The sequence below is a fragment of the Lissotriton vulgaris genome, chromosome 4_1 (genome assembly GCF_964263255.1).
Source record: "Lissotriton vulgaris chromosome 4_1, aLisVul1.2, whole genome shotgun sequence".
Classification (NCBI taxonomy): Eukaryota; Metazoa; Chordata; class Amphibia; order Caudata; family Salamandridae; genus Lissotriton; species Lissotriton vulgaris.
This window is the reverse complement of record NC_141691.1, coordinates 1,852,516,115-1,852,542,715: the sequence shown is the minus strand read 5'-3', so window position 1 is coordinate 1,852,542,715 and position 26,601 is coordinate 1,852,516,115. Positions and strand designations below refer to the sequence as shown.

Here is a 26,601-nt window from a genome sequence, read left to right as displayed (position 1 = left end):
ACACATTGAAATTGAATATGAAGTTGATGGACAATGGTAGTATTTAAGGTAAGAAACCCTTACACGTCTTGGCCACGCCTGTCAGCGCATCACTGAAGCCGGTTGGGTAGGATGCAAACACTTTAAGGTTGTACTCGGTTCCGCTGAGCAGGTTCAGGATCAGAATGGTGTTAACATCATCTCCCACAAAGGTCTCCAGAGCTGGACCAGGCACTGAGAGGGAAAACAACTGTGGTTTATTGAATGAAAAGTAAAACTTAGCATTGGTTCCATAGCAGTACATGTTACACGGATGATTAACTGACATTTAACCCTAACCCAAATCCTCTGCTGTTCTTTCATGCACGCTCTTATCAATGCTAGCCACACAGGAGCCTTCGAGAAGCCACTGATATCCAGTGACAGACCTTGGCAGGGTCTGGGCATGATAAAACAACGGTTCAGACACACTGAAACTGATTGTGGATGTTGGCCCCATGACAAAATTATGTCCTAATGTGAACTTGCATTTTCTGGATACGTTTCATAATGTATATTTTCCTCTACTCAAAATAGGGTATCGTAGATGATAAGTTCAGACTCTGTACTATCTTTCATTTTCCAGGTGTGTGGAGCCACAGAATGTTTTTCGATCCCCTTGCTTACTGTGTTGTGACCCAGCAGAGTTCTACCAGCGATCCCTATCACACACATGAAAAGGTGTATCGTAAATTGGTCATATGGTTTCTTTCCAAATGATTCTCAAGTGGAAAAAAAACACTCAAGCAGCTACTCCGGAGGCCATGTTTGGTGTTGTACAATTATTTCATAAACATAACATAAAGGTGCGCAACACCCAACCAAAGATTACACTTGGCTATAACTAGGCCTAGGCAGTAAATTCTGTTCCGTTCACGTAATTTGGGTAGTTTCGCCTTCCGCGGAGAACGCAGAACTGTCAAAAATTCTGCAATCCGTGGCATTTTTTGCTTGTTCGCACTTTAAAAATGCGTGTTCGCAAGATATTTCCCCCGAGCACGCAAACAGCATTCGCGAACAGGAAAAAAGCTTCGCGAACGGGCGGAACAGGCCTTTCTGCATGTACGCAGAACTTTTGCGTGCTCACTGAGATTTTTTACCGTTTCGCAGAGCTTTACGTAGCGCGACCATGCAAATTCCGCCCCCCCCCCTAGCTATAACTCAAGAAAGCAGAGAATCAGCAACTAGTATTATTATTATCATTATTATTATTGGCCATTTGTAGACTGTATGGCTTCAGTAAGGTTTCCAAGCTCTGGTCTCCTCACCAAACCCAGGGCGGTCAGCAGTTATCTCATAAATTATAAAGAAGAGAACAGCCAAGTTTTCATCTGCTTTAGAAAGACTATGTTAGATTTGCAAGCTCTAAGTGAATGTGGCAAATCATTGCACTAGTTAGGGCCACAGTATGCAAATGAACAGTCACCTTGGTGAGACTTCCTAAAACTAGGCACACCTGCCAAGTTTTGATGACTGGATTGAAGTGTGTGATTTGGGAGATAACCAGGGGCCAAAGGTCTTAGTTACATTGGTCCTTTGTTAGTGAGACATTTGTGCTTATAACACAGAGTCTTAAACTGAATTTGCTGTTCAATTGGGTTGAATATCATGACACCGTGTGGTATTACCACGCGTGCCTTTACAACGCAGGGATTACAACGAAAGTTGTTAAAACGACTTTCGCTGGAGGGCGCTGGATAGTGGAATAGTTTAATTTTCTATTCCAACTCCAGCCCACGTTGACAGTAGGGAAGGTGTTGGATAGAAAATTTAACTATTCCCTATCCAACAGCGCCCTCCAGCGAAAGTCGTTGTAACGACTTTCGTTGTAATACCTGCGGTGTAATGGCAGTGCTGGGTAATCCCCACGTTGTCATGGCTGTTCTCCGTTCAATTGTTAGTCAGTGCAGAGTGCAGCAAACTGGCTGAAGAAGTAAGCCTAGATGAACAAAGGAGCAGACAAGCAGACACATTCTTAGCAACTTGGAGATGACGTAGCAGGTATTTAGCAACACCCAGGTGCAGCACATTATCAGCACATTATCATAGTCCAGTCTGAAATCACCAGAGCCTGGTCTACAGTTTGTTGAGATGGACCAGGAAGGCAGTTTAAGATTTTTTGTAGCCATTTAAGGACACCAAAACAAGTGGCTGCTACTTTGTTTATCTGGTAATGCATGGTCAGGTTATCATTTCTACCACCTGAGAAGGAGAAGGGGGTGTACCCAAATCAGACAGCCAAAGATGGGAGCCCAAGAGATGGAGATGATTGCCTACTAACAGGATCTCCGTCTTGCCCCCCATAAGTTTTAGTGAGTTGGTGTTCATCAATGCCGAAACGTGGGCAAGACAAATGTCAAGGGTCTCTGCAGTGGGGTTATCCTTCGTAGATAAGGATACCACTATTTGGGTGTCATCAGCAATTTGAGAAAAGTGTGAACTCATGGGATTCCACAATCTCAGCTCGAGGGCTTACATAAAGGTTGAGACGAAGTGGGCTAAGGGTAGAACCCTGTGGTACCCCAAAAGTTATAAAATGTGGTTTAGATCCGTTTTGATGGGGGTGCACCAGAAAGGTGTGGTTCTACAAGAAGGACCTCAACCACATCAGGGCTATGACTTGAATACGCATTCCTTCCAGTTTATGCAACAAGGTGACATGGTTTACCGTATCAAATGCAGCACTAAGATCCAAAATTATTAGTGCTGCTGTACAGCCTGCATCCGATTGACCTTTAATATAATCCAAGACACCAAGGAGTGTAGATTCAGTGCTGTAACCAGCCATGAAGCCTGATTGGGAGGAGTGCAATAACCCATTAGTCTTGATGTATGAAGTCTGTTGCCAATTGAGGTGTTTTTCCAATACCATGGATAGATCAGGTAGAAGTGAAATGGGCCTGTAGTTTGATCATGTAAGAGGGTCAAGACTAGATGTGACTAGCGCCCGTTTCTATTCCAAGGAACACTTCCATCAGACAAAGAGACATTGAGAAGCGGAGTGAGTCGTCCCTTAGCTGGCCTAGCCATCATGCCCATTACAGAAGGCGGGCAGGACTAAGTGTGAAGGTTCTGAAATAATTACCATGAGCCGCTACATAAATTTCTCCTATGGTGGCTGCCATACCCACTGCATTACAACTGGGTGTAGGAGATGTCCAGTACTAGCGGGTGACTACAGGATATGTGGCAAAGTGTCCTGTGCCTAAGCTTCACTTGAGACACTTGTGCTCAGTTACAGGATAGACAAGGTGGACTTATTTTATAAATTATGGACATAAATGAACAGGTCGCAATATGAATATGAAAAATATATGTGGTATATAATTAAGCAACTATAACCCACTGTCAAAGACAATAATGTTATTAAAGGCCCTGAACCAGAGTCATAGGCCCCGGTTACATGCGAGAGACTACAGCAATGGTGAGGGCCTTTAACAAACATTATCGCCATAGGCATTAGGTTAGAAAACTATTGGAACATTTCACCCTCTGGGGGTAGAATGTTCTAAATTAAAAAGTGAGAAGCAGATAGACCAACATTAGAATGTTGGAGCTGAAAGCTTTTAGTAGTTTTTATTATACCTGAGACACGTTATTGGCTTCAATGCAGCTCTCGCATTCCAATGTTCTATAACAATTTAAAACACTTCAAAAGTGGCAAAAATCCATGAAGGTCCAAACCAAAAAAGTTTGGAACACAACCACCTGATAGCTTTGGATGCCCATCAAACTGCTTCCTTAAAGGAATGCTAATGGGGTGCTCAAATACATTTGTCAATGAACTACAGTGCAGCAGGGAAAGAGTACAAGCAGGAGGCAACGAACTAAAGTGTCAAAGCACACACTGTGTCCCTTATTAATCATGTGGAGACCTAACAACTTGGACACATGACTGCACATCCTCATGCCTATTAGTGTATGAAAGTGTCCAGACAGTGAATATTCCGTTTTATGCCGAATATCAAGCCCAGCCCAACTTAATTCTGTTTAGCGGCAAGTAGAGTTAGAGCTGGGTAGTAACAAAAGGTCCTAACATTTCTGGAGGAAATGCTAATTCCTCGAGGAGATTTATTTGATAGAATATCTCCACTACAGATTAAAATCCAAGCAATGGCTTATCCTTCAATGTTACCACTCCAGAAACAGGAGGATTTTGCATCGACATCTGACTCAAAAAATCCTCATTTAACGTGTAGTAGTGAGAGAATCCCCCCTTAGCCCTCTGTAAATCGAATGTGCTCCTGCCACACTAAAATTCACAGTCTCCCCATATTTAGATGATGTTGAAGCCCCATGTTTCTAATGGAGGATAATCAGCTGTCTCCGCTGCCAGAATCCTTTGACTTGGCAGTGCGTCTTCCACCTTCCCTCTGGGCTGCGGTGATGGTAGCCCCACCTATTTAGTACAGGGCCTCCTCCACTCATTATTTCCACCCTGGGCTGCCATATGAGGCATGGCTGTAATGCAGAAAATACGTAAATATTCCTGACACCCCTTGTGCATTTTTCTTCCGCACAATAAAATATGCAGTTTTGGGGCTTCCTTTTCCACAGCAAAAAAGAATGCAGAGCAGGCTGCTCCAACACGGTGGCTCGCTCCACATTCAGCTCTGCCTAATGTCATCCACCACATCAGAAGATGCACGTAAGGCAGTGATATCCCTACCAGGCCAGCAGACAGCACATAATATGGAAGGCGGTCTCAGCTGACCTGTAAGTCCTCACCTAACTTATGGTTGATTCTTTCATCTCTATTACCTTAATGCACATTGGCATATGTAATTGTATATTACTAAAGAAACATTTAATTGTATGGACCAAGTCTACGCATTCATATTGGCTCAAAATATGTTTTTCTTTAAGGCTGATTAAGGTGAATATTTCAGTCCTAAAAAAAGTACCCTTTATTTGCAAGCTCTTCGGAATTACATGGATTAATATACAAGCTAAAAATTACAACAAAATCAAGTAGAATACAAAAAGACCACTCACCACTGATGGGCTTATAAACAATCCTGTAGCCCATGGTAGGGGATTTAGGTGCATCCCAGGTAATCCGCAGTCTATTGTACCATTCATCGGTGACCTTCAGGTTTCTAGGAGCTAACAGCGGCACTAGAAGAAAGCAAATATTTTAATATGTTATCTGACACACCAGTCCCTTAATAGGAGCATCTCCTCTGAATGTCTAGGTGAAAAAAGGTTATATTCTCCTGCAGTGCTCCCTCCAAATCCTATTAAGAACTGTTTGTTTACAGTCGGTTGTTCGGGCTCCTCCCCTTCCACTGCTGAAGAAAAGCCCAATCAGCCAAAGAAAAACACTGAAACATAAATATGCATCTTCTACTTTTCGTTGGCTGGTTGAGCATGCTTCAGCAAAAGAAGAGGCCGGGGGAGCCCTGTGTGGGAATACAGCAGTGATTGGTCAATGGTCACCCTAATATTCCGGTGAGACATTACTCCTGCAGAAAGTATACCTTTATGTACTTTCCTAAAATAAGGTGATTTCATCATGCCTTAAGGTCAACAGGAAAATCGTTACAAAGTTTGGGCCTTAGACATCTCAATGAGCGTCCAATAGCAGGTTTAAAGCATGGAACATGTAACAATGGAAGGGAGCAGGACTATAAACAACAAGTCTTTAAGATGCTATTTTTCCAGCTTATAGAAAAATCCTCTGCATAAGGCACAGGACCTTCATCTGGATACTCAGTTTGACTTGAAACCAATGGAGCTGTCTCTGAGCTGGAATCACATCATCAACTCTTTTTTTACCCAGCTACATTCCTCACCACAAATTTCTGAGGCCAAGATTTACTAACACTTTGCTTCCAAAAAGTATTATGGCATAGAATGAAAGCTTAGTTTTTATACTGGAAACTCCGCCTACCACTACGCAACCTACGCTTGACAGAACGCACACACCCTCGCACTCTTAAACAATGTGAAAGCCATCTCAGCTCACTGACTTGCTCATGAAGGTGGGGCATTTAAAATTAAGCATGTACATGAGATACAAAAGATACTGAGTGTAGTATTCCATGTTAGAGTAGTAGAGTTGTATTCTGTGCTGTGCTAGAGTAGTATTCTGTGTTAGAATTGTGATGATACATTCCTACTGTAACATTCTATGTGATGCCTACATTCACTCTCAACTGGTATCCTGCTGAAGGTGGTTGTTCAAGCTGTCTCCTACAATAAACCTACCTACTTCTACCTGAACTCCTTGTAGTGTGTTACTACATAAATTTGGCGACGATCGGGATCTGCAATTAAATCTGCAACAAAAGAACCCTGCCTTTTCAAGGATTCTACTTGGTGAAGTTAAGGATTACTGACAGCGTTCACCTTTACAGCTTAAAGAAATTTAAGGTATTTTCTTTCCTATGTGTACAAAGATTGCACCAGCGGCTGTTTGTCTCTTTTCTGTGCTTTGATTGCATCAGCGGGAGTTGTGTCTTTTCCCTGTTCATTTTTTTTTCCTTCGTTTGAAATTGGAAACGTGTTCCTGATTGTCTTCCCAAATTGACTAGCGCTGATTTACTAACTCTCCCCTTGTATCGCGATCGTTTTTTTCCAACGTGTTCTATTTTTTTGCCTTTTTCCCTATCTCCATTAACTGTTTAACACTACTTGCATCTTTTAAAAGACTTACCGAACGAGCGCTGCAGCCCGTGCTTCATCAACGTTAACTCGGCATCTTGAGTCATCTTACGCGTCACCTGCCTACCGTCATCACACACGCATCACGTCCTTGCGTGTGCGTTCCAGCGGCCATTTTGTTTTCCCCGTTTCTATGGCAACAATCACGATCGTTTTTACTGTCTATCACGATCGTTTCTGAGTGAATTCTGTCACTAAAACACCTCGTTTTGTTATATAATTCCATATTTCCCATAGTACCAACTTACCTTTGCTCAATATATAAGTTTTTTCAACATCGTTTTTTTTTCTCAAAAAAAAAAAAAAAAAAAGCTAGAAGAAAGAAGACTTGGGACTTCTCTTGTGACGACTGCCTTACTGACAACGGTGACTACTTTTTTTTATTTTGACCAACTGTTCCTTGTTATATTTTGTTCAAATTTTCTCATTTATGAAAAATTATAAGTATAACTAATTTATAATGTCTAACAATATTTCTTCCCCTCCACACTTTTTACCTACAGCCGGAGATCCAAAAGTAGAATGGGATCTTTGGTACCCCACATTTTTAGCTTATGTAGATGTTGTTGAGGAGGATGGTTGTTCCCCAAAAAGAAAGTTAGCGTTACTAAAGAACTCTCTAGGTGGTGCAGGACTCAAAGAATTAGAAAGTTTACCTCCCGTAGAAGGTATAGGTGCTGGGGATTTAAACATTTTTGAAGTTGTCATCAAGCAATTAAGTGCTAGATTTGGAAGAAAAATTAATATCGTAATGGAAAGGTTTAAATTCTATTCCAGAGCACAAAAAGACGATGAGTCTATTGAAAACTATGTAGCTTCCCTGCGCACCTTAGCTGCGTCTTGTGCTTTTGAAACCATAAATTTTGAACAGGTCTTGAGGGACCAAATTATGATGCGCACTAAAAGTAAAAAAATCCAAGAACGTCTGTGGATGGGTACTGATTCTTCCCTTAGTGCCGTGTTAAATATTGCCAAAGGCATTGAACAGTCCGAGCTATTTGTGAATGAAATCAGAAGTCAATATGCTAAATCCAAGGTAGTTATTCCTGAAGTCTCATTGGTTAAAAATTTTAATAATTTTAAGAAGACTTCTTTTCCTCCCAGAAAGGATTTCCCCGGAAGAGAAAACAAATTTCCTGTTAAAAAATCTCAGGTTATTTGTTATAGATGTGGTGCTAATGATCACGTAGGTAACTACAGAGGTTGTCCTGCTTGGAGCAAGATTTGCATAAAGTGTAAAAGATCTGGTCACTTTAGCAAAATGTGTAAATCTTCTCAAAAAGTAAATTTTCTGTCTTACGAAGAATATGAAGATACCGAACAACCTTCTGAGATCAACATCTTGTTATGTGTGGGTGACTCTAAATGTAAAGGATTTCCTACTGATATCATCACCATCAATGGTAAGGAAATCTCCATGTTGATTGATTCTTGCGCTTGGTACACTATAATTGGCTAAAATGTTTTTAACCGATACTGGCACTCCACCAAATTACTACCACCAGATGTACATCCTGGTGGGTACACGGGTAAGAAAATTGACATTGAAGGTTATATGTGGGCAGATATTAAGTTTAAAGATAGAACCACTAAAGGGAAGGTCTACGTCTCTTCCAAAGGGGCATCCATTTTGTGTTGGCCTCATCAACACGATTTAGGCATTAAGCTGGATCCCAATGCTTCCCCTCCTGTATACGTAGTTCCTCCTGAAAACGATTTCATTACCCAATTGAAGAACACATTTTCATCCATCTTTTCAGATAACTTGGGAACCTTCGTGAACTTCAAATACCGCATTATTCTCAAAGATTCAGCTATACCCATCCGACATAAAGTAAGAAATGTTCCCTTGGCATATCGCGAAAAATTAAAAGGAATTTTATCAGATTTAGTTGATAAGAAAATCATTGAGCCAGTTGAATCTTCTCCATGGGTTTCGCCAGTGGTTTTGTCACTTAAGAGTAATGGCGAACTTCGTCTATGTGTCGACCTTCGTAGTTTAAACAAGGAGATTTGGATCGATAGACACCCTTTACCCCATATCCATGAACTCATTTCTACCCTGTCAGGTGCATCAGTATTTTCTACTCTAGACCTAACTAGTGCATACCATCAAGTTTTGTTGCATGAAGAGTCAAAGTTCTTAACGACTTTCATCACTCCTGAAGGCATGTTTCAATACTGCCGAATGCCTTTTGGTTTAGCCAGTGCGGCCTCTGTGTTCCAAAGACTTATGAAAACTGTCTTAGAGGGTTGCCTGGGTGCTATCGCATTTCAGGTTGACATCCTTATTTATGGTAAGAATTATGAGGAGCACGATGTTAATCTAGAGAAAGTTCTGATGTCTGTCCAGGAAAAAGGTTTAACGTTGAAATTGTCTAAATGTAAATTTAGACAAAGCAAAGTAGAATATCTTGGTCACGAGATTTCCTCAGAAGGAATTAAACCTAAGTTTAATCATATACAAAGCATTTTGAAAGCACCGGCACCTTCAACCAAAGAACAGTTAGTTTCGTTTTTAGGTCTAACTGAATTTTATAGCAAGTTTGTTCAGAACTACGCCTCTAAAGTACACTCTTTAAGATCTCTATTAAAGAAAGATGTAAAATTCATTTGGTGTAAAGACCAACAATCTGCTTTTGATGTTATGAAACAAGAAGTAGCGAATGCTCCTTTTCTCAGACCATTTGACCTGGGTAAAGAATGCATAGTATGTGTGGATGCAAGCAATACTGGCTTGGGTGCTGTGTTAATCCAGAGGAGTAAAGGGGGTGAACATGTAGTTTCTTACGCTTCCAGGACATTGCGTGGCGCTGAATATAACTACTCCACCTTAGAGAAAGAGCTTCTAGCATGTACCTGGGCTTGTGAGCATTTTAGGCAGTTTATTTGGGGGACCAGGTTTCGCTTAAGAACCGACCACAAACCTTTGATAAATATGTTAGCAGCTGGTGGTGGCAGAACTTTAACTGCGCGTTTGGCCCGCCTAGCTGCGAAACTCAAGAGTTTCAGTGTATTGTGGAATATATTCCTGGTCGCTTAAATGTACATGCCGACTGCATGTCCAGGTTACCGTTAGTTAATTCTATCTATCCCGATTTGTCTGACTCTGATGTAGTTTTCAACATCGATGATGTCAATGAATGTAACAGGACAGGTTTGTCTACTGGCATCTCTGAAATTGCTTGGAGAGAAGCAATGTGTAATGATACTTGCTTATCTGGCGTTGTGGATTATTTACAACATGGTTGGCCCCAAGAAAGGTACCTGTCTGGTGATGTTCTCTCTTTCTTCAAAGTTAAGGATGAACTTATGTTTAACCAAGGTTTTGTGATTCGAAGCGACAAGATTGTTCCTCCATTTACATTGAGGGAAAAGATTGTTTCTATGGCACATGAAGGCCATATGGGTATGTCAAGCACTAAAAGACGTATCCGTGAATTTTACTGGTGGCCTGGGATTGATAGTATGGTTGATAAGTGGGTAAGTTCTTGTCTTCCGTGTGCTAAGAGTGACAAAACTGTGAAACCTTTATCCACGGACATTTCTCCCATCGAGTTTGTCACCTGTCCCTGGAAAAAACTAGGCATTGACATTATTGGACCTCTATTTTTGTCTCCTAGTAAAGAGGTTTTTGCTTTAGTCTTAATCGACTACTTTTCTAAATGGCCTGAACTCAAGATCGTGGATAAGATTGGTTCTACACAGGTTGTTCAGTTTCTGGATGAAGTCTTTTGTAGGGAAGGGATTCCAGCTGAAATTGTATCTGATAACGGTCCACAATTTGTCAGCAAAGAGTTTGGGTCTTTTCTTGAAAGGTGTGGCATTGTCCACAAAATAGTATCCAATTACAATCCCCAGGCCAATGGTCAAATGGAACGCTTCAACAGGGTTATCAAGGAATCCATCCAATTGGCCGTTAAGAGCAACCTGGATTGGAAAAAAACCCTGGGTGCTACTTTATTGTCCTATCGAGCCTCCCCTAATTCGGATACAGGTTTGTCCCCTTTTGAGATGCTCAGAGGTAGGAAACCTGGTTCAAAACTCCTTCCTTGGTGGATGAAAATTAAATTCCCAGGTGAATCTTCCTTTGACTGTGATGAAGTTAAGAATAGGGTGTTGAAATACCAAGAAAAAATGAGAAACAATTCCTTGTCCTTAAGCAATCGCAGTAGGAAGATTAGTGTTGGTGATTTTGTACGTGTCAAGTTTGGAAAGTCTGTTGGGAACAAGTGGAACAAATGGTCTGAACCTTGCAAGGTTATTGAAATTTTCTCAAAAGCTGTTCGTGTTGAAGGGGGTAAAGTATGGAATTTCCGAAGAGTTTCTCTGTGTAAAAACCCGAATTTGTTATCTTCTCTCCCTACCCACAATTCCTCTCCGGATAACTTATCTAAGAACCCCACCATTGAGGATAATGCACCTTATTCTGCTATGGTTGACACTTTCATGCAGGAGAGTCAAGATTTAAATGTTCCTGTTCCTGTGGTTGACGTTTCCCCTCAGGATGTTTCTCCTACACTTGTTAACGAAAGTAATTTTGACAATTCCAGCTCCCATGAGATTGTTCCTTTGCCCCAAAACCCTGTTTCTCAAGACAGTGCTGTCCCTGATTTTATTCCAAGGAAGAGTTGTCGGGTCAAGCAGATTCCTGTGAAATTACATGATTGTTTATATTGAATGTGAAATTACATGATTATTTATATTGAATGTGAAATTACATGATTATTTATATTGAACTTCTTCTTGTTTTCTTTTACCTTTTTCTCTCATTTTGTTTCAGTTTTTTTTGTTTGTTTTTTGTTTTAAGGAGGGAAGGTGTGTAGTATTCCATGTTAGAGTAGTAGAGTTGTATTCTGTGCTGTGCGAGAGTAGTATTCTGTGTTAGAATTGTTATGATACATTCCTACTGTAACATTCTATGTGATGCCTACATTCACTCTCAACTGGTATCCTGCTGAAGGTGGTTGTTCAAGCTGTCTCCTACAATAAACCTACCTACTTCTACCTGAACTCCTTGTAGTGTGTTACTACACTGAGTGCCACAGTCCCAAAACTTTGGCAATGTATTATAACTAGTTACGGTAGAGCATAGTAATGAGTATTCTAATAGTGTTTCTTTAATACTGAACTGTACTTGTTACAGTTTGAAACAACCAGAGGTAAGGGTGTTTATAACCCTCTGTAATAGACTAAAGTCACGTTTTATTTTAAATTACCTTGCAGGTAGGGGACTGATTTAAGATATTAGACAGAAAGATTCCATATGAATAACCATCGTTTGCTGCTCAGCATCTGACATTGTTTCTGGTGTATGCCTGGTCTTGGACACCAGATGAGCTACGTTTGGTTGAAGTTCAAAGGAGGACATCACGGTGGTCGAGGTAGCCCATGTCTGGTTGACCCTTGAATATGGTCAATGAAAAAAGAGTCCTGTCACCTCTGATAACCCGAAAAAGATCCTTGGGTTTTCATCTGGATGAACAGCCCTTAGGACCTCTCCTTTACTGTTGAGCAACTTGAACAGACACACAACTTTAGACATGTGTTGTGTTCTGTGCACTAGAACAACTTTTGGCCCACGATTCTCAGCACCACTGTGGTGCCCTAGTTTTCTCTGCTGAGAAACATGCCTTTTGGAATTGGTTTGAAAGCCACTGACTTTCAAAGAAGGGTGAGACACAGGCTATTTTAGAAGCTACTTTATTTCTCCCAAGGCGCAATAGACCTATGTCTTCCTGCTAGCGTGGCTTCTGAGCCAAAGATACCAGCAATGGTGGGTGAATCTTTATATACATAAGACCATCAATGAAGCGGCAAATGGTAGGAACAGAAACACACACTGCACAGGTATGGGCTTGGGCTAAAGGTCATGAGTCTCAATATTCCACAGAGAAACTCTGTAACATAACATCACATACCATTACATATCTTAACATGGCAGAGCATCACAGGACAAAACATTACATAACATACCCACATGCTTACTGCTTACTTACAGGTTCTGCCAGTGGTAGAAATGGTGACTCCTTCTCCGCTAGAATAGATGGGCGTGACTGTGATTTTGTACTCCATATCTGACAGCAGAGGCTGAAGGATAAGATTACTTTGTCTTCCAGGAACTATGGCCTAGGTAGTCAGAAAAATTAAAACAACTGTCAACTGATATCTGTTCTCTACTGTGTAAAACCATGAACTTCAAACATGCATTTAGACACAATTAAACGAAGTTTGAATTTGGCCCCAATTTATCGACTATCTACATGTGGCATTTTCAGGGGACCTGCATGTCTTATTCATTCCTGATGGATTCGTGTGAGATGAAAGTTGGTGAGGTCTCCCCAAAGACTTCACTACCTATGCTGTCGGTGCTGAGGTTATCTCCCTTTGTCCTTTCTTGTTGTGTGGCCCATCTCTGTTGTGTAGATCGCTTTTTCTTTCTTCTTACTTTCTCTACTCTTAGACGTTATTCTAATATGCCAATTACACAATTACTCCTTTTATCTACAAAACAATCTGTACATTTCGGCTACCCTCCTGAATAGGTCTTATGTACTTCTTTATGTCAGGGATTGTTGGTGTTAGTGACCTTTCATCTGTATCTTCTAGTCATTATCTCCGGGCTATTACTTCGCTCTCTTTTAAACAATGTTTTTCCTCCCTCTGTCGCTTCTTCTTTCTCTTCCTTCCAGGTTTTCTCTCTCCTTCTCTTCTATCTCTTCTCTCTTTCTCCCTCTCACTCTGCTTTACCTCGCTTTCTCCTTTTGCACAAAGTGATTGTTCCCTCAAAAATAGTGTGATCGCTGTGGTGTACTAGTGCACACTCCTTAAGCACAGCTGTTTGTATGCCAGGGCAGTCTTTTATGAGAGAACTACAGCCTCAACTCACACTCCCAAGGATGGGGGGTTTGCTACACAATCTTTGTGACACTGGATATAACAATTCCAGGATTCCCTCATGTCTATAATATTAACACCAAATGGAAATGAGGTAGCTTCACTTCAGGAGTTGAGCAGTGCAATGACCCAGTGTTTGGAATTAAAAACGTGGGAGGAAACTGCTTCTGTGGTACTGACAGATGCTGAGTGCACAAGGAACAGGTACAACATGGTACAGAGCTATGTGGAAAACATGTCCAGGACTGGGCTGTATATCAGCAGAGAGACAATAATTGAACAGAGGTACATTGTGTCATGAATGCAACAGCAAAACATGACTGACTCCCACGTTTGGGCAGGAGAGACAGTGTTATTGATGAAACAGTGTTATTGACCAATCCCATTGATGAACAGCTCCTCAAATATGTTTTTTAAGGCTGCTACTGAGACAAGCGTATTGCTGATCTCTACTTCAGAGGTTTGGTAAGTCTTAGCAGGGATGAGGTTTGCTTTCCTTTGGAGAATGCATGGTGTGTAGGGCGAGGTAGATACAGCAGAACAAGGGAGATAGATTGATGAAGCACTGGTACCTCTTCTTTTGCAATACTGGGCAGAGTTCATGACCTTCCCTGATGCAAGGATTATCCGACCGACCAATATGTTTTTTGCAAGGCAGTCCACCTCCCTTAGCAACAAGTACGTTTTTAAAGCCGCTATTGAATTTTGGTGTACATCTGTGGATTTTTGTAATGCCAAAAGGCAGATATCTGCAGTCACCACGAAGAATTAGCCCTAATGTATATAGATCTGAGACATTGCAGAGGTAAACAAAGCACATTACGTATGGCTTTAATGAGGGCAACTCACTGTTTTTATTAAGCAAAATTATTCTCATTAACACCTCGATTTTTGGGGTATACATATCACACGTAATTGTGATTGTATTTCCTCTTACGTTGATCGTGTAATTTGCATTGGTGTGAGACTTGAAATGTATCCCGGGATCTGTGACACTAGAGTTGTGTTCTGGCTTCGTGTGGGGCGTTAGCATGACTCGAGAAATGATTCGGACAATTCTCTGGAGCTGTTATCTCATGAGAGGAGGTGATACCGCATGAGAGATATTCACACACACAACCCCCAGCAAGTAGTATGCATGCAAGCCATCATTCGTGTAATAATTACTTTTGTTGCTCAAGAAAAAAAAAACAATTTGCTTACCCCTACTTTAAATCAGAAATCCTGTGACGAAAGGCTTAAAAATTGTGATATATAACTTAGCAATACGTTTCTAAACCGTTAAGCCTTAGCTCAGTGCTAGGATGGAAAGTATTACGGATGTGGAAATAGCCAAACTGTCTACCATACGAGGAATAGTGTAGAGAAACACAGCAAGAATTAAGTTACAAGCATTGGAAATACAATAGGTCTCGCAGTAGTAAAGTTTGAGCTATAGGTGTTATTTTTTTTTTGTTTTTTATTTATGTGTTGTTTTTTCTAAATAGCTAAATTAATAGCTTTCTTCTTTACAAAGCCAATAGTTATAATTTTTGTAAATGTGACACCTCTAGCATTTGTAAAGCAACATGTTTTGTATTAACGGGACTTATATGTGACTTATATGTATTGATATAAAAAAATCAATGGGTTTAAAAAACAATTAATAATTAATACGTAAATAAAATGGATTTTAATTTATATTGCCAATAGCTTAAAGTTTATTAAATATATTTAGTGAAGATGCTGTGGTTGCGCTGAGTGAGGGTGAGTGAGGGTGAGGGTGAGTGAGGGGTTGAGGGTGAGTGAGGGGTTGAGGGTGAGTGAGGGTGAGGGGTTGAGGGTGGGTGAGGGTGAGTGAGGGTGAGTGAGGGTGAGTGAGGGTGAGTGAGGGTGAGTGAGGGTGAGTGAGTGAGGGTGAGTGAGGGTGAGGGAGGGTGAGGGTGAGGGTGAGTGAGGGTGAGTGAGGGTGAGGGGTTGAGGGTGAGTGAGGGTGAGGGTTTGAGGGTGAGTGAGGGTGAGTGAGGGTGAGGGTGAGTGAGGGGTTGAGGGTGAGTGAGGGTGAGGGTGAGTGAGGATGAGGTGTTGAGGGTGGGTGAGGGTGAGTGAGGGTGAGGGTGAGTGAGGATGAGGTGTTGAGGGTGGGTGAGGGTGAGTGAGGGTGAGTGAGGGTGAGTGAGGGTGAGGGGTTGAGGGTGAGTGAGGGTGAGGGGTTGAGGGTGAGTGAGGGTGAGGGTGAGGGGTTGAGGGTGGGTGAGGGTGAGTGAGGGTGAGGGGTTGAGGGTGAGTGAGGATGAGTGAGAGTGAGGGGTTGAGGGTGAGGGGTTGAGGATGAGTGAGAGTGAGGGGTTGAGGGTGAGGTGTTGAGGGTGAGTGAGGGTGAGGGGTTGAGGGTGAGTGAGGGTGAGGGTGAGTGAGGGGTTGAGGGTGAGTGAGGGTGAGGGGTTGAGGGTGAGTGAGGGTGAGTGAGGGTGAGTGAGGGTGAGTGAGGGTGAATCAGTGCTTTCTGGAGCTGTGTATAAAACAAAATACACGATCGTAACCTCTGTATTAGTTTAGGTGCCGTTAGGTCAAAAGTGTAACTATGTAACACTCGAAAAATAGATCAATCTAATGCGCTTACTTAGAACAGGAAGTATGATTCCCTCCTGCAGTGGGCTCTATATTCTGGTCATAGACTTGGGAGTGGACATAATGAAAACGAGGGTGAGGGGTTGAGGGTGGGTGAGGGTGAGGGTGAGTGAGGATGAGGTGTTGAGGGTGGGTGAGGGTGAGTGAGGGTGAGGGTGAGTGAGGGTGAGGTGTTGAGGGTGGGTGAGGGTGAGTGAGGGTGAGTGAGGGTGAGTGAGGGTGAGTGTGAGTGAGGGTGAGTGAGGGTGAGGGGTTGAGGGTGAGTGAGGGTGAGGGGTTGAGGGTGAGTGAGGGTGAGGGGTTGAGGGTGGGTGAGGGTGAGTGAGGGTGAGGGGTTGAGGGTGAGTGAGGATGAGTGAGAGTGAGGGGTTGAGGGTGAGGGGTTGAGGATGAGTGAGAGTGAGGGGTTGAGGGTGAGGGGTTGAGGGTGAGTGAGGGTGAGGGGTTGAGGGTGAGTGAGGGTGAGGGTGAGTGAGGGGTTGAGGGTGAGTGAGGGTGAGGGGTTGTGGGTGAGTGAGGGTGAGTGAGGGTGAGTGAGGGTGAATCAGTGCTTTCTGGAGCTGTGTATAAAACAAAATACACGATCGTAACCTCTGTATTAGTTTAGGTGCCGTTAGGTCAAAAGTGTAACTATGTAACACTCGAAAAATAGATCAATCTAATGTGCTTACTTAGAACAGGAAGTATGATTCCCTCCTGCAGTGGGCTCTATATTCTGGTCATAGACTTGGGAGTGGACATAATGAAAACCGGACAACTCAGTACTTTCTGGAGCTATAAATAGAACTGAAAGACCCATAGTGACCTCTTTGTGAGTTTAAGTATGTAAGGCACTACCTATAGCCTAAGACACTAGAGATCTCTAACATATTCATTTACCTTCGTGTCTCCGTTTGATTCCAGCAAAACCTCCTGGGCGTCAGCAATCCCCTGTGCTCCGTTTAGACGACATAATGCGAAGGGTAGGATAAGGTTCTCTATTTAAAGCTCTTGAGATTTTGCGCTTTTTTTCTCGCCGAATCTAATGAGAGGGTCATATTAGACAACGAAGGACTTCGATCAAGTTTACGGCCGCCATCTTATAGAGTGCAAAGGATTGAATTTATTGTGACCTCTTTGTGAGTTTAAGTATGTAAGGCACTACCTATAGCCTAAGACACTAGAGATCCCTAACATATTCATTTACCTTCGTGTCTCCGTTTGATTCCAGCAAAACCTCCTGGGCGTCAGCAATCCCCTGTGCTCCGTTTAGACGACATAATGCGAAGGGTAGGATAAGGTTCTCTATTTAAAGCTCTTGAGATTTTGCGCTTTTTTTCTTGCCGAATCTAATGAGAGGGTCATATTAGACAACGAAGGACTTCGATCAAGTTTACGGCCGCCATCTTATAGAGTGCAAAGGATTGAATTTATACAGTAAAAAATACTATACATGTTATTCTTGCCGAATCCTATGAGATGCTACTGGATAACAGCGGACTGTTTTGAAATAGTGTTCGAAATTGTAAGGGAACAAGACTGGAAGATAGACAACAGTCTGCTATTAACCAGTCCGCACATGGTAGTAGGCTGTTATGTTAATACAAGATCAAGCCACAATTCCCCACACCAAACCAAAAAGGGGGGAAGTGGGGATTTAAAAAAGAATGCGACACGGCGGGCAGGGGAGGGGGCGGAGCGGGTAAAATAAACAAATAAGACGGAGGGAAGAGAGGGGAGGGGGGAGGAGAAATGCGACACGGCGGGAAGGGGAGGGGCGGAGCGGGTAAAATAAACAAACAAGACGGAGGGAAGAGAGGGGAGGGGGGAGGAGAAATGCGACACGGCGGGAAGGGGAGGGGGCGGAGCGGGTAAAACAAGACGGACGTGCACGCGCTTTTAAGCTCAATGCGCATGCGCATTGAGCTTAAAAGTCACGGGCACTGCAAGGAATCGCCACGATTCCTTGCAGTGGATAAAGAGTGGATAAGCCCCCATAGTCTCGCTTGCTCGATGCGCATGCGCATCGACAGGCGAGACCTAAAAAACTGGTACATATCCTTTCTAAGGAGACTGGATGTATCATGGAGGAAATGGAGAGCAGAAACATACGAAGAACATTTAGGGGCATATTTGTTGCCAGGCACTAAGATGATACTGCAATAGACATTTGAAGATCCCCCTTTTACTCTAAAATGTCAGTGCATGACATATTTCCATAAAGTATAAAAGTGTCGGGTGTAACATTTTATCATCTTGTTGTAAATGCGCCCATATTGAGGCCAACCGTGTTTTCCAAATTAGGATTAAGACTTTGCACCTACAGAAATATGAAATGTGCATTTTGACCTAAAAATAGCTATGTCACTGTCTATTTCTAATGTTTTTTTGTACCTCTTCTTCAATTGTGAGAGATTTGAATAAAATATTTATAATTAAATATAAGAAAACATGGTGATGTGGCTAAAGTTTAAAACAAAAGCAACAAGTAAATTCAAAAGGCATGGGGCGGAAAAAAAGAGGAAAGAAGTAATGATACTAAAAATTGAGTTCATAGAGATTATTTTGAGTAAAGACTCTGCAGGGAGTGGGCAGGCTGTAAGGCGTGGATCACCCTCGAATTCTATGTCTCTTCCTCTTTTGTTCAGAACGGAGGGATGTAAAGCTGGACCTGTACCTATGGATACAACCCGTGGGCACAAGAGCGAGCATCAGCAGCACTCTCGAGTACATAAAGTTGCACTAGTGTGGTGCTCTTGTTTGTGTTCTTACATTCTTTAGGGAATTGGACCCAAAGCATCTAGAGAGGAAATCCAATTGGAATAAAATGGGACTACTGATATACAATTAGTACAAGTAGAATTGACAGTGGCCTTTTTGTACTATTATTAATTAACAGAGTTGGACAATTCAGAGCCAATTCACAAAGACATGCAATACTACATGAAAGAGTACTTCGGAAGAACAATTTCCTGTACTCATAAATGTTTTTGTGAATCAGCACCATTATCTTTAGCAGTAAAAAGAAAATAATAGTGCATTGTCTACCTTACTGTCATTTCCAGGCTGCCCTCGGGCTATACATAACAAATTTCGAAGAGCGGATTTTAGGACTTTGAAGATAGACCTTCCCTTAGGAGAAGTAGTTGTAAATGAACCTTCATATCACACCCACTCCTCATGAGCAGTGAAGATCCCACAGCACACCCTCCTCTTCATCATTCCCAGCCCACCTCTGTCATTGGGGGAAGTTTCCCTTTTGAACCTGTACTGGTTGGATGCCAAAGAGAGAACTGTCATAACAAGACTGCTATTCTTTCCACAAAGGTGTGTTGTAAGCAGGGAGAACAAAAATTAAATTGAGCATGTTTCTCAGAACACATGGGTCCGTGTTCATAGACTTTGGTTCAGACCAGGAATGAAAAACTCCCACATTGTGTTTCTGTTACAGAAATACACAGTCGAAGGAAATCAGACTTTTAACTGTTGAGTGGAAGTGAAAAAGTGTTTGGGCACAAGTTGTAGTCGCACTGATTGTTAGTGTATTTAAAAAGACGGTCAGTAGTTTGACTACCATAGGGAAACCCCAGTCCTGTTACTCTTACTAATACCTCTCACAACCAGCCCTCCTCACACTCCTCACCTCAATCTATGTGATAATCTCGAATTCCACGGCTAACCCAATTATTGGTTTTACCATTTCATCAAGAAGTCATTGCCGCTAATGTTCTACTATCTATATATGTCCTTACTGCTTCTTGTTATCCTGGAGGAGATGTTTTAAAACACAATACATAGCCTCTGCTGGTAAGATCTCGGCCTTCCGCTCCCAACAATCATGTTACTTTTCTTGGTATTTGGCCGTGGCTGTGGTTTTCTTGTGGAAAAGCAATACTGCCAAGTGGCCGTGTAATGAGAGTGTCTTTCAGACAGTCCTGGTTTTTAGCTAACACCTCTAAGGTTGTATGGATTGAAAGTTTCACTTTTGCAATTATAAGCAGACTAGGTGGAACATTTCTGTAGGAACCCCCAACTATCCTAAATTCCTTTCTTCCCAATTCACCTAGCAAACCTTTCAGAAGTTTGTACCATGGTATTCCCACTAGCTGATTTACTGGACTACAGTGGAGGCTCCTCTGCTAATGCGGAGGAGCGTTTTCCCCACAGCGCAAAAAGAAAAAAGAAAAAGACACTAACATGCTGTTATTATCATTTTATTTTCCCTAATGCATACATTCAGTGGCCTTGTTTAATGTGGGGCGGGGCTGGCCAGAGCAGGAGAGGAGTGGTTCCCACTCCCTAAGTGCCCCTAAGCCCTCTTGTGCTGACCAAACAGTACATGTGCACTTTGCATGTTCCCCACCAGGAAGCATAACACAGCCTGGTGAGGAACATGCACAGGCTCCCTGTTGCTGTCTGAGCACCAAACTACAATGCTAAGACCAATCACAACCTCTGCCCCAGGGTCTGAGGCTCACTCTTCTCCCCAGCAGCTCCGCTGTGCCCTGCCGCTGCGACGTGTCAGACCCCCACCCTGGTAGGGTTCAGGACCCGGTGCCGGTAGCTGCTGCGTCTGAGTTTATTTCACCTAATTGTATTCATTTTGCCTCTGCATTTGATTTGTATTTAATTTGCTGCCTGCATTGTAATTTGTCTCTTGTGCCCCTTGCATTTTTCCAGCTGTTCTCGCCCCGCTTCCCACCTGCTGCATGCCCCTCCCTTAGTTAAAGGGGGCTGCTGGCGCGGCGAAGGTGCGCCTAAGGCAAGCCTGTCTGAGCCCGTCTGCGACCTGACCGCAGCCAGCTCCAGAAACCCTGGCTCCCCTAGACCCCACCGCTACTATTCCACCTTTGACAAAGCCCCCACAACCGACGAAGGCCCGCATGATGCACTGACCCCCGAACCCTGACATGCATTCTCCTCAAAGTGCACTCCCTGCACCGACCCACCGTAGAGATCTGGAACATGATCAACACCCTCTCGCCCGACGTCGCCTTCTTCACTGAAACCTGGACCAACGCCACCTCCGGCCCTGACATCGCCACTGCCATCCCTGACGGCTACAAGATCCAGAGGAAGGACCGCTCCCACCGCCTAGGAAGAAGATTCGCCATCGCTCACAAGACTCTCCACATCCAGCCTAGTGACCCCCACTCCAACATAGAACACCTCCACTTCCAGATCCAGAGCAGCCCCAGGACTACGCTACGAGGCACCCTCATCTACAGACCGCCACCTCGTACCCAGTTCACAACTACCGTTGCCGAGCTCGCCACACCCCAGGCCATCACCTCCATGGACTACATGCTACTCGGGGACCGGAACTTCCACCTCGACAACTGCAACAACCCCGACTTTACCACTCTCCTTGAAAACCTTGCCAACCTCGGACTGAAGCAGCTGGTCAACACACCCTCTCACAGAGCAGGACACACCCTCCACCCCATCTTCGCAGGAGGGACAAACATCCGCTTCAGCCACACCACCCATCCCCTCTGGAAGGACCACTACTGCGTCCACTTCACCTTCAATACCACCACCGCACCCAAGCCCACCCTGCGCCCGCCACAAAGGAACTGGAGCAAGGTCACAGAGGAACACCTCAACACCACCCTCCACCAAACCCCCCCAGGGCCATGACAGACACCAACTCCGCAGCCAAAGAATTTCACTACTTGATCTCCTGCTGCGCCAACAAGCTTGCACACCCCGCCAAACAACCCCCTCGAAGTCCGCCTGGGTCACCAGAGAAGTACAAGAAGCCAGGTGGTTGTGCAGACGCCTAGAGAAAACTTGGCGAAACCAGAAAACCACAGAAGCACTGAACAACCACAGGAGCTCCCTGATGGAATACCACCAGCGAATAAGAAACACCAAACGTACCTTCATAACACACAAAGTCCAGACCAACGCCAAGGAACTGTTCAATGTTATACAGCAGTGCGCCAAACCCCCCAGCGAGGCCACCGACATAACACCTTCCCAGGAACTCTGCGTCAAGCTCAGCTCCTACTTCCATCTTAACATCAAGGCCCTCTATGACAACTTCAGTGAACAGACGCCAGACACTACCCCCTCGACACCGCCACCGATATGACAACCATCATGACCTAAAATCCCGCCACCGTCGAACACATCACCGCAACCATGATGAAAACCCACTCAGGAGCCCCAACGGACACTGCCCACCGCACATATTCCACAGGGCCGCTGCCGCCATCGCACCGAAACTAGGATGAACCATCGACGCCTCCTTCGGATCCGGCATCTTCCCAAATGACTGGAAGCGGGGGAGGTTAAACCCCTCCTCAAAAAACCAACGACCGACCCAACGGACCTGAAAAACTACCGGCCCAACTCTCTCCTCCCCTTCACAGCCCATGTCACTGAGAGACTCGTAAGCGCCCAGCTGACCGCCTTCATCGAAGAGAACTCTATCCTAGATGCCTCCCAGTCTGGTTTCCGCAGCAACAACAGCACCGAGACCGCACTCCTCACCACCACTGATGACATCTGCATGCTCCTCGACCAGGGACACACTGCAGCCCTAACCCTTCTCGACCTCTCTGCAGCCTTCGACACGGTTTCACATCACACACTCGCAGCCAGACTCCACGGCGCAGGGATACAAGGAGCTGCCCTTGACTGGATCCAATCCTTTCTCTCCATCAGAACCCAGAGGATCAGACTCCCTCCCTTCCTCTGCGAACCCACTGATACCAAATGCGGAGTACCGCAAAGATCATAGCTCAGCCCCATGCTCTTCAACATCCACATGGCCCCCCTCGCCACCATCATCAGACAGCATGGGCTCAGCATAATATCATACTCTAACGACACCCAGCTCATCCTCTCACTCACAAAGAATCCAGTAGACACCAGACTCTGCTTCCATGAAAGAATAAAGAACGTCGCAGCCTGGATGAAAGACAGCTGCATGAAGCTTAACTCAGAGAAGACTGAGGTCCTCATCCTTGGACCCTGCACCTCCGCCTGGGACAACGCCTAATGGCTCTCTGCCCTAGGGAACCCACCCACCCCGACAAACCATGCACCAAACCTCGGCATCATCCTCGACTCCTCCCTCTCCATGAACCACCAGATCAACGCTGGCGCTTCCACCAGTTTCAACTGCCTGCGCATCCTCCGCAAGACCTTCAAATGGATCCTCCCCGACTGCAGAAGGACCGTCACCCACGCGTTCATAACCAGCAGACTGGGCTACGGCAACGCCCTATACGCCGGAATCAACAGAACTCTTCTATACAAACTCCAAACCATCCGGAACGCCGTAGCCAGACTTGTACTCAGGATACCGCATCACAAACACATGACCCAACATCTACGAGACCTCCACTGGCTCCTCGTCGAGAAGAGGGTCACCTTCAAACTCTTCACGCACGCCTACAAATCCCTCAACAACATCGGACCCAAATACCTTAATAAGATAGTCTCCTTCCACGTACCCAAGAGGAACCGCTGCTCTGATGACCTCGCCCTGGCATAGGTCCCCTGCATCTGCAGAAACAGAGCAGGTGGGAGAGATTTCTCCTACATTGCAGCCAAGACCTGGAACGAGCTCCCTGTGAACATCAGACGCTCCCTGACCTTGCACACGTTCAGGAAGAACATCAAGACCTGGCTCTTCAACTGATCCGGAGCTGCCCCCCCCTCGCCTTGAAACCCTTTTCATTTGAGTTCCAAGCTCTATATTAGTCATATTTGTTCACATTACCTTTGAAGAAATGTCATACTTTGTAGATTAGACGGTGTACTAGTTTGTCAATAAGGGCATGCCATAAAACTGCTAGCTTGTGAATCGACAACAATAGTAAGGTGCTAACAAGGGGATCATTCAATACGTTATTTGAAGAACCAACTAGTACCCTAGTGAAATAAATATATATATAAAACATATTCAATGATTAGTACAAACAAAAGGTAGAGGGAGGGAGAAGTAAGATTCTTTCAAACAGGCCTGCAAAAAAGAAACTTTTTACTAGCCCAATGAATGAAACATTCAAAATAAATGACAGCAGAACAGTCAATGTGTAGAAATGGGGGTTGTTGATATTCCAGCATACAACAATGATGTGACCCTGATTAGTTTGAGACAACAAAGTCTATGATAAGGGCCACAGCAGTGTTGATCCACTCTTGCAGAGAAATGGTCCTGTGGTAAGTCGGTTGGTAAGAAGTCATGCATACTATGACAAACACAGGCTGCAGGGGCGGCTCATCCACTAAGGCAGAGGAGCGCTGCCCCACTACCTTAAGGCAGTTCAAACGGAAAATAAAATGATAATAACAAAACGTCCTTATCATTTTATTTTTAGTATTGCAGTTGCTCTGCAGCCAGCCAGGTTGTTAGGACCGGGAGGGGGGGGACCTCGCCTGATGTCAAAGCATGAGGTCGAGGCGGCTGCACCTTAAGTGCACATGATGGTTTGCCCGGCCGTCTCAGACCGGCCAAACTGGGCATGTTCTCCACAGGCTATATTATACAGCTTGGGTGGAGAACATGCACAGCCTCCATGCCCGTGTCTGGGCTCCGACGCCCAGACCAATCACAACACTGCTGTAAGGCAGCGTTGTGATTGGTCAGGGGATTCTGAGAGTGTGATTTCGTTCTGGTACCTGCTTGAAGGAGAGACGACGGCTGGCAAAGGTGACCACAGGTAAGTTTTTTTCTTCTCTTTCCTACCCCCACCCGCCCTCCTCCCCCCAGTCCTCCCTCAACTTCCCACGCCCCACCACCGTTCCCTACCAGCCACCACTGGGTCTTTGTGATACGTAATATGTGAGACCATCCTCAGAACAATGCTTAGAGTTTCAATGTTTGAACCCTGTTGCTGGTGAATATGGTGTAAAAAACTGTCGTGATCTGACAATTAACCAACGAATGGAGAGACACTTAAGGCATTCATACCAAATTTTACAAGTCTAAGGGATATCCCTGGACTGACTTTTGAACAACAATGTATATAGAAATATCACTTTAAGCACACCTGATCCATACAATACTCTTTGGAAATAGGCCAAAAAATAAAATGCAGCGTTTACGCTCTTTTATTAAAAAAAAATTCAAAGATATACTTGGTTAAAATTGCAGAAAAAGCAAGTATTCTGAAAGTATACATGTAAAGACATCTCATACATTCAAATAAAATACATAAAAATCTAATAAGTACAATACATAAAAAGAACCCTAATATGGTAAATACATTTCACAATAATTCATTTCATATATTAAAAAAACAGACAAAAACCCCCCTGTATTCAGATAGTTCGAACGATGTTTCTACAAATTAGTTAGATCCAATGGCCTTTAAGCAATTAATGTAATCACACCAGACTTCCTAAATTGGCATATGACTGGTGCCTTCTAGGCTTTACTTGGATTCTCATTGCACAATGCGTCAACGCGTTTCGGTGTTTATGCCGTAGATGTGGTCACACCAAATTACCAGGAAAGACTCAATCACTGAAAAAGTTGAGTTCTGTGGCACTGCTCAGGGATACCGGCAGCATGTGCATCTATAGATTCCCAGGCTGGCTCACACTGGGTTATTGAGTTGCCCTTATCTTTTCCAGCTTGTACAACGGTCATATTTCCCAGTACAACAATTCATGGTAGCTTTTAGAAAGTATCCAATTTTTGGAAGGAGAACGGCTGTCAGTTAACACAGTGACATACATAACGTGTATTTGTGCTGACAGTGCTATACTGATCCCTTTTGTTCACACTGCATTTCACCACCACTTTGGCGAAGTATCGTAGTGTGTGGCGAAGAGTGTGTACTGGCAGGTCATTAATAGTCGGACATATATCACTCTTGTGAATTTGTGTTCGAAGAGCTATTCTCATACATTAGCCTGCACCACATTTCAACACAAATTTGATAAAGTTTCATAAATTGTGACAGAGCCTAATTGTATTTTAAATCTAAATATCAGACGAATCAGGCCAAAAAGAGGACTAGGATCTCTTCATTTGTGGCATGCGCCAAAAACGAAATAGGTCATAAATTTAAAGAAATTACTTTTATGAACATTGTTACAATTTTGCAATTTTAACAATATTATTAGTCAATAGTTGGCCACCTCACTGCAACATTAAAAAAGAAGATAAGTAGTACAATTACGTTATATCATTGTATTTAGGTACTTCTGCATGCAAGTGACTTTCTAGAGAAAGGAAAATCGACGAGTTTGCTTACCACTTCTTCTCCCCGATCACCCCGAATCGATACATAGGTCACTCGAAACTGCTTTACATTCGAGTCGGAAATCTGCCATTTTAAGTGTAGGCTTGATGTTGTTTCATCATCAATAACAAGATTTCTTATTCCTGTTCTGATTACTAGAGAGAATTTAATACAGGAAATTAAATATAAATTGTTTTAAAATGTTGACTCTAATTCAAATACT

General features: G+C 43.6%; 1 protein-coding gene across 1 annotated transcript in view; it reads right to left on the bottom strand.

The window, feature by feature from the left end:
* Positions 1-26,601, bottom strand: part of COL14A1 (collagen type XIV alpha 1 chain) — a 514,343-nt gene that overhangs the window by 205,338 nt on the left and 282,404 nt on the right. The window contains exons 19-22 of the mRNA XM_086966163.1: positions 26,391-26,533; positions 12,684-12,813; positions 5,014-5,136; positions 64-213 (exon numbers count right to left, since the gene is read on the bottom strand). Coding sequence (XP_086822289.1) covers positions 64-213; positions 5,014-5,136; positions 12,684-12,813; positions 26,391-26,533 — 546 coding nt within the window. The remainder of the gene's footprint in view (positions 1-63; positions 214-5,013; positions 5,137-12,683; positions 12,814-26,390; positions 26,534-26,601) is intronic.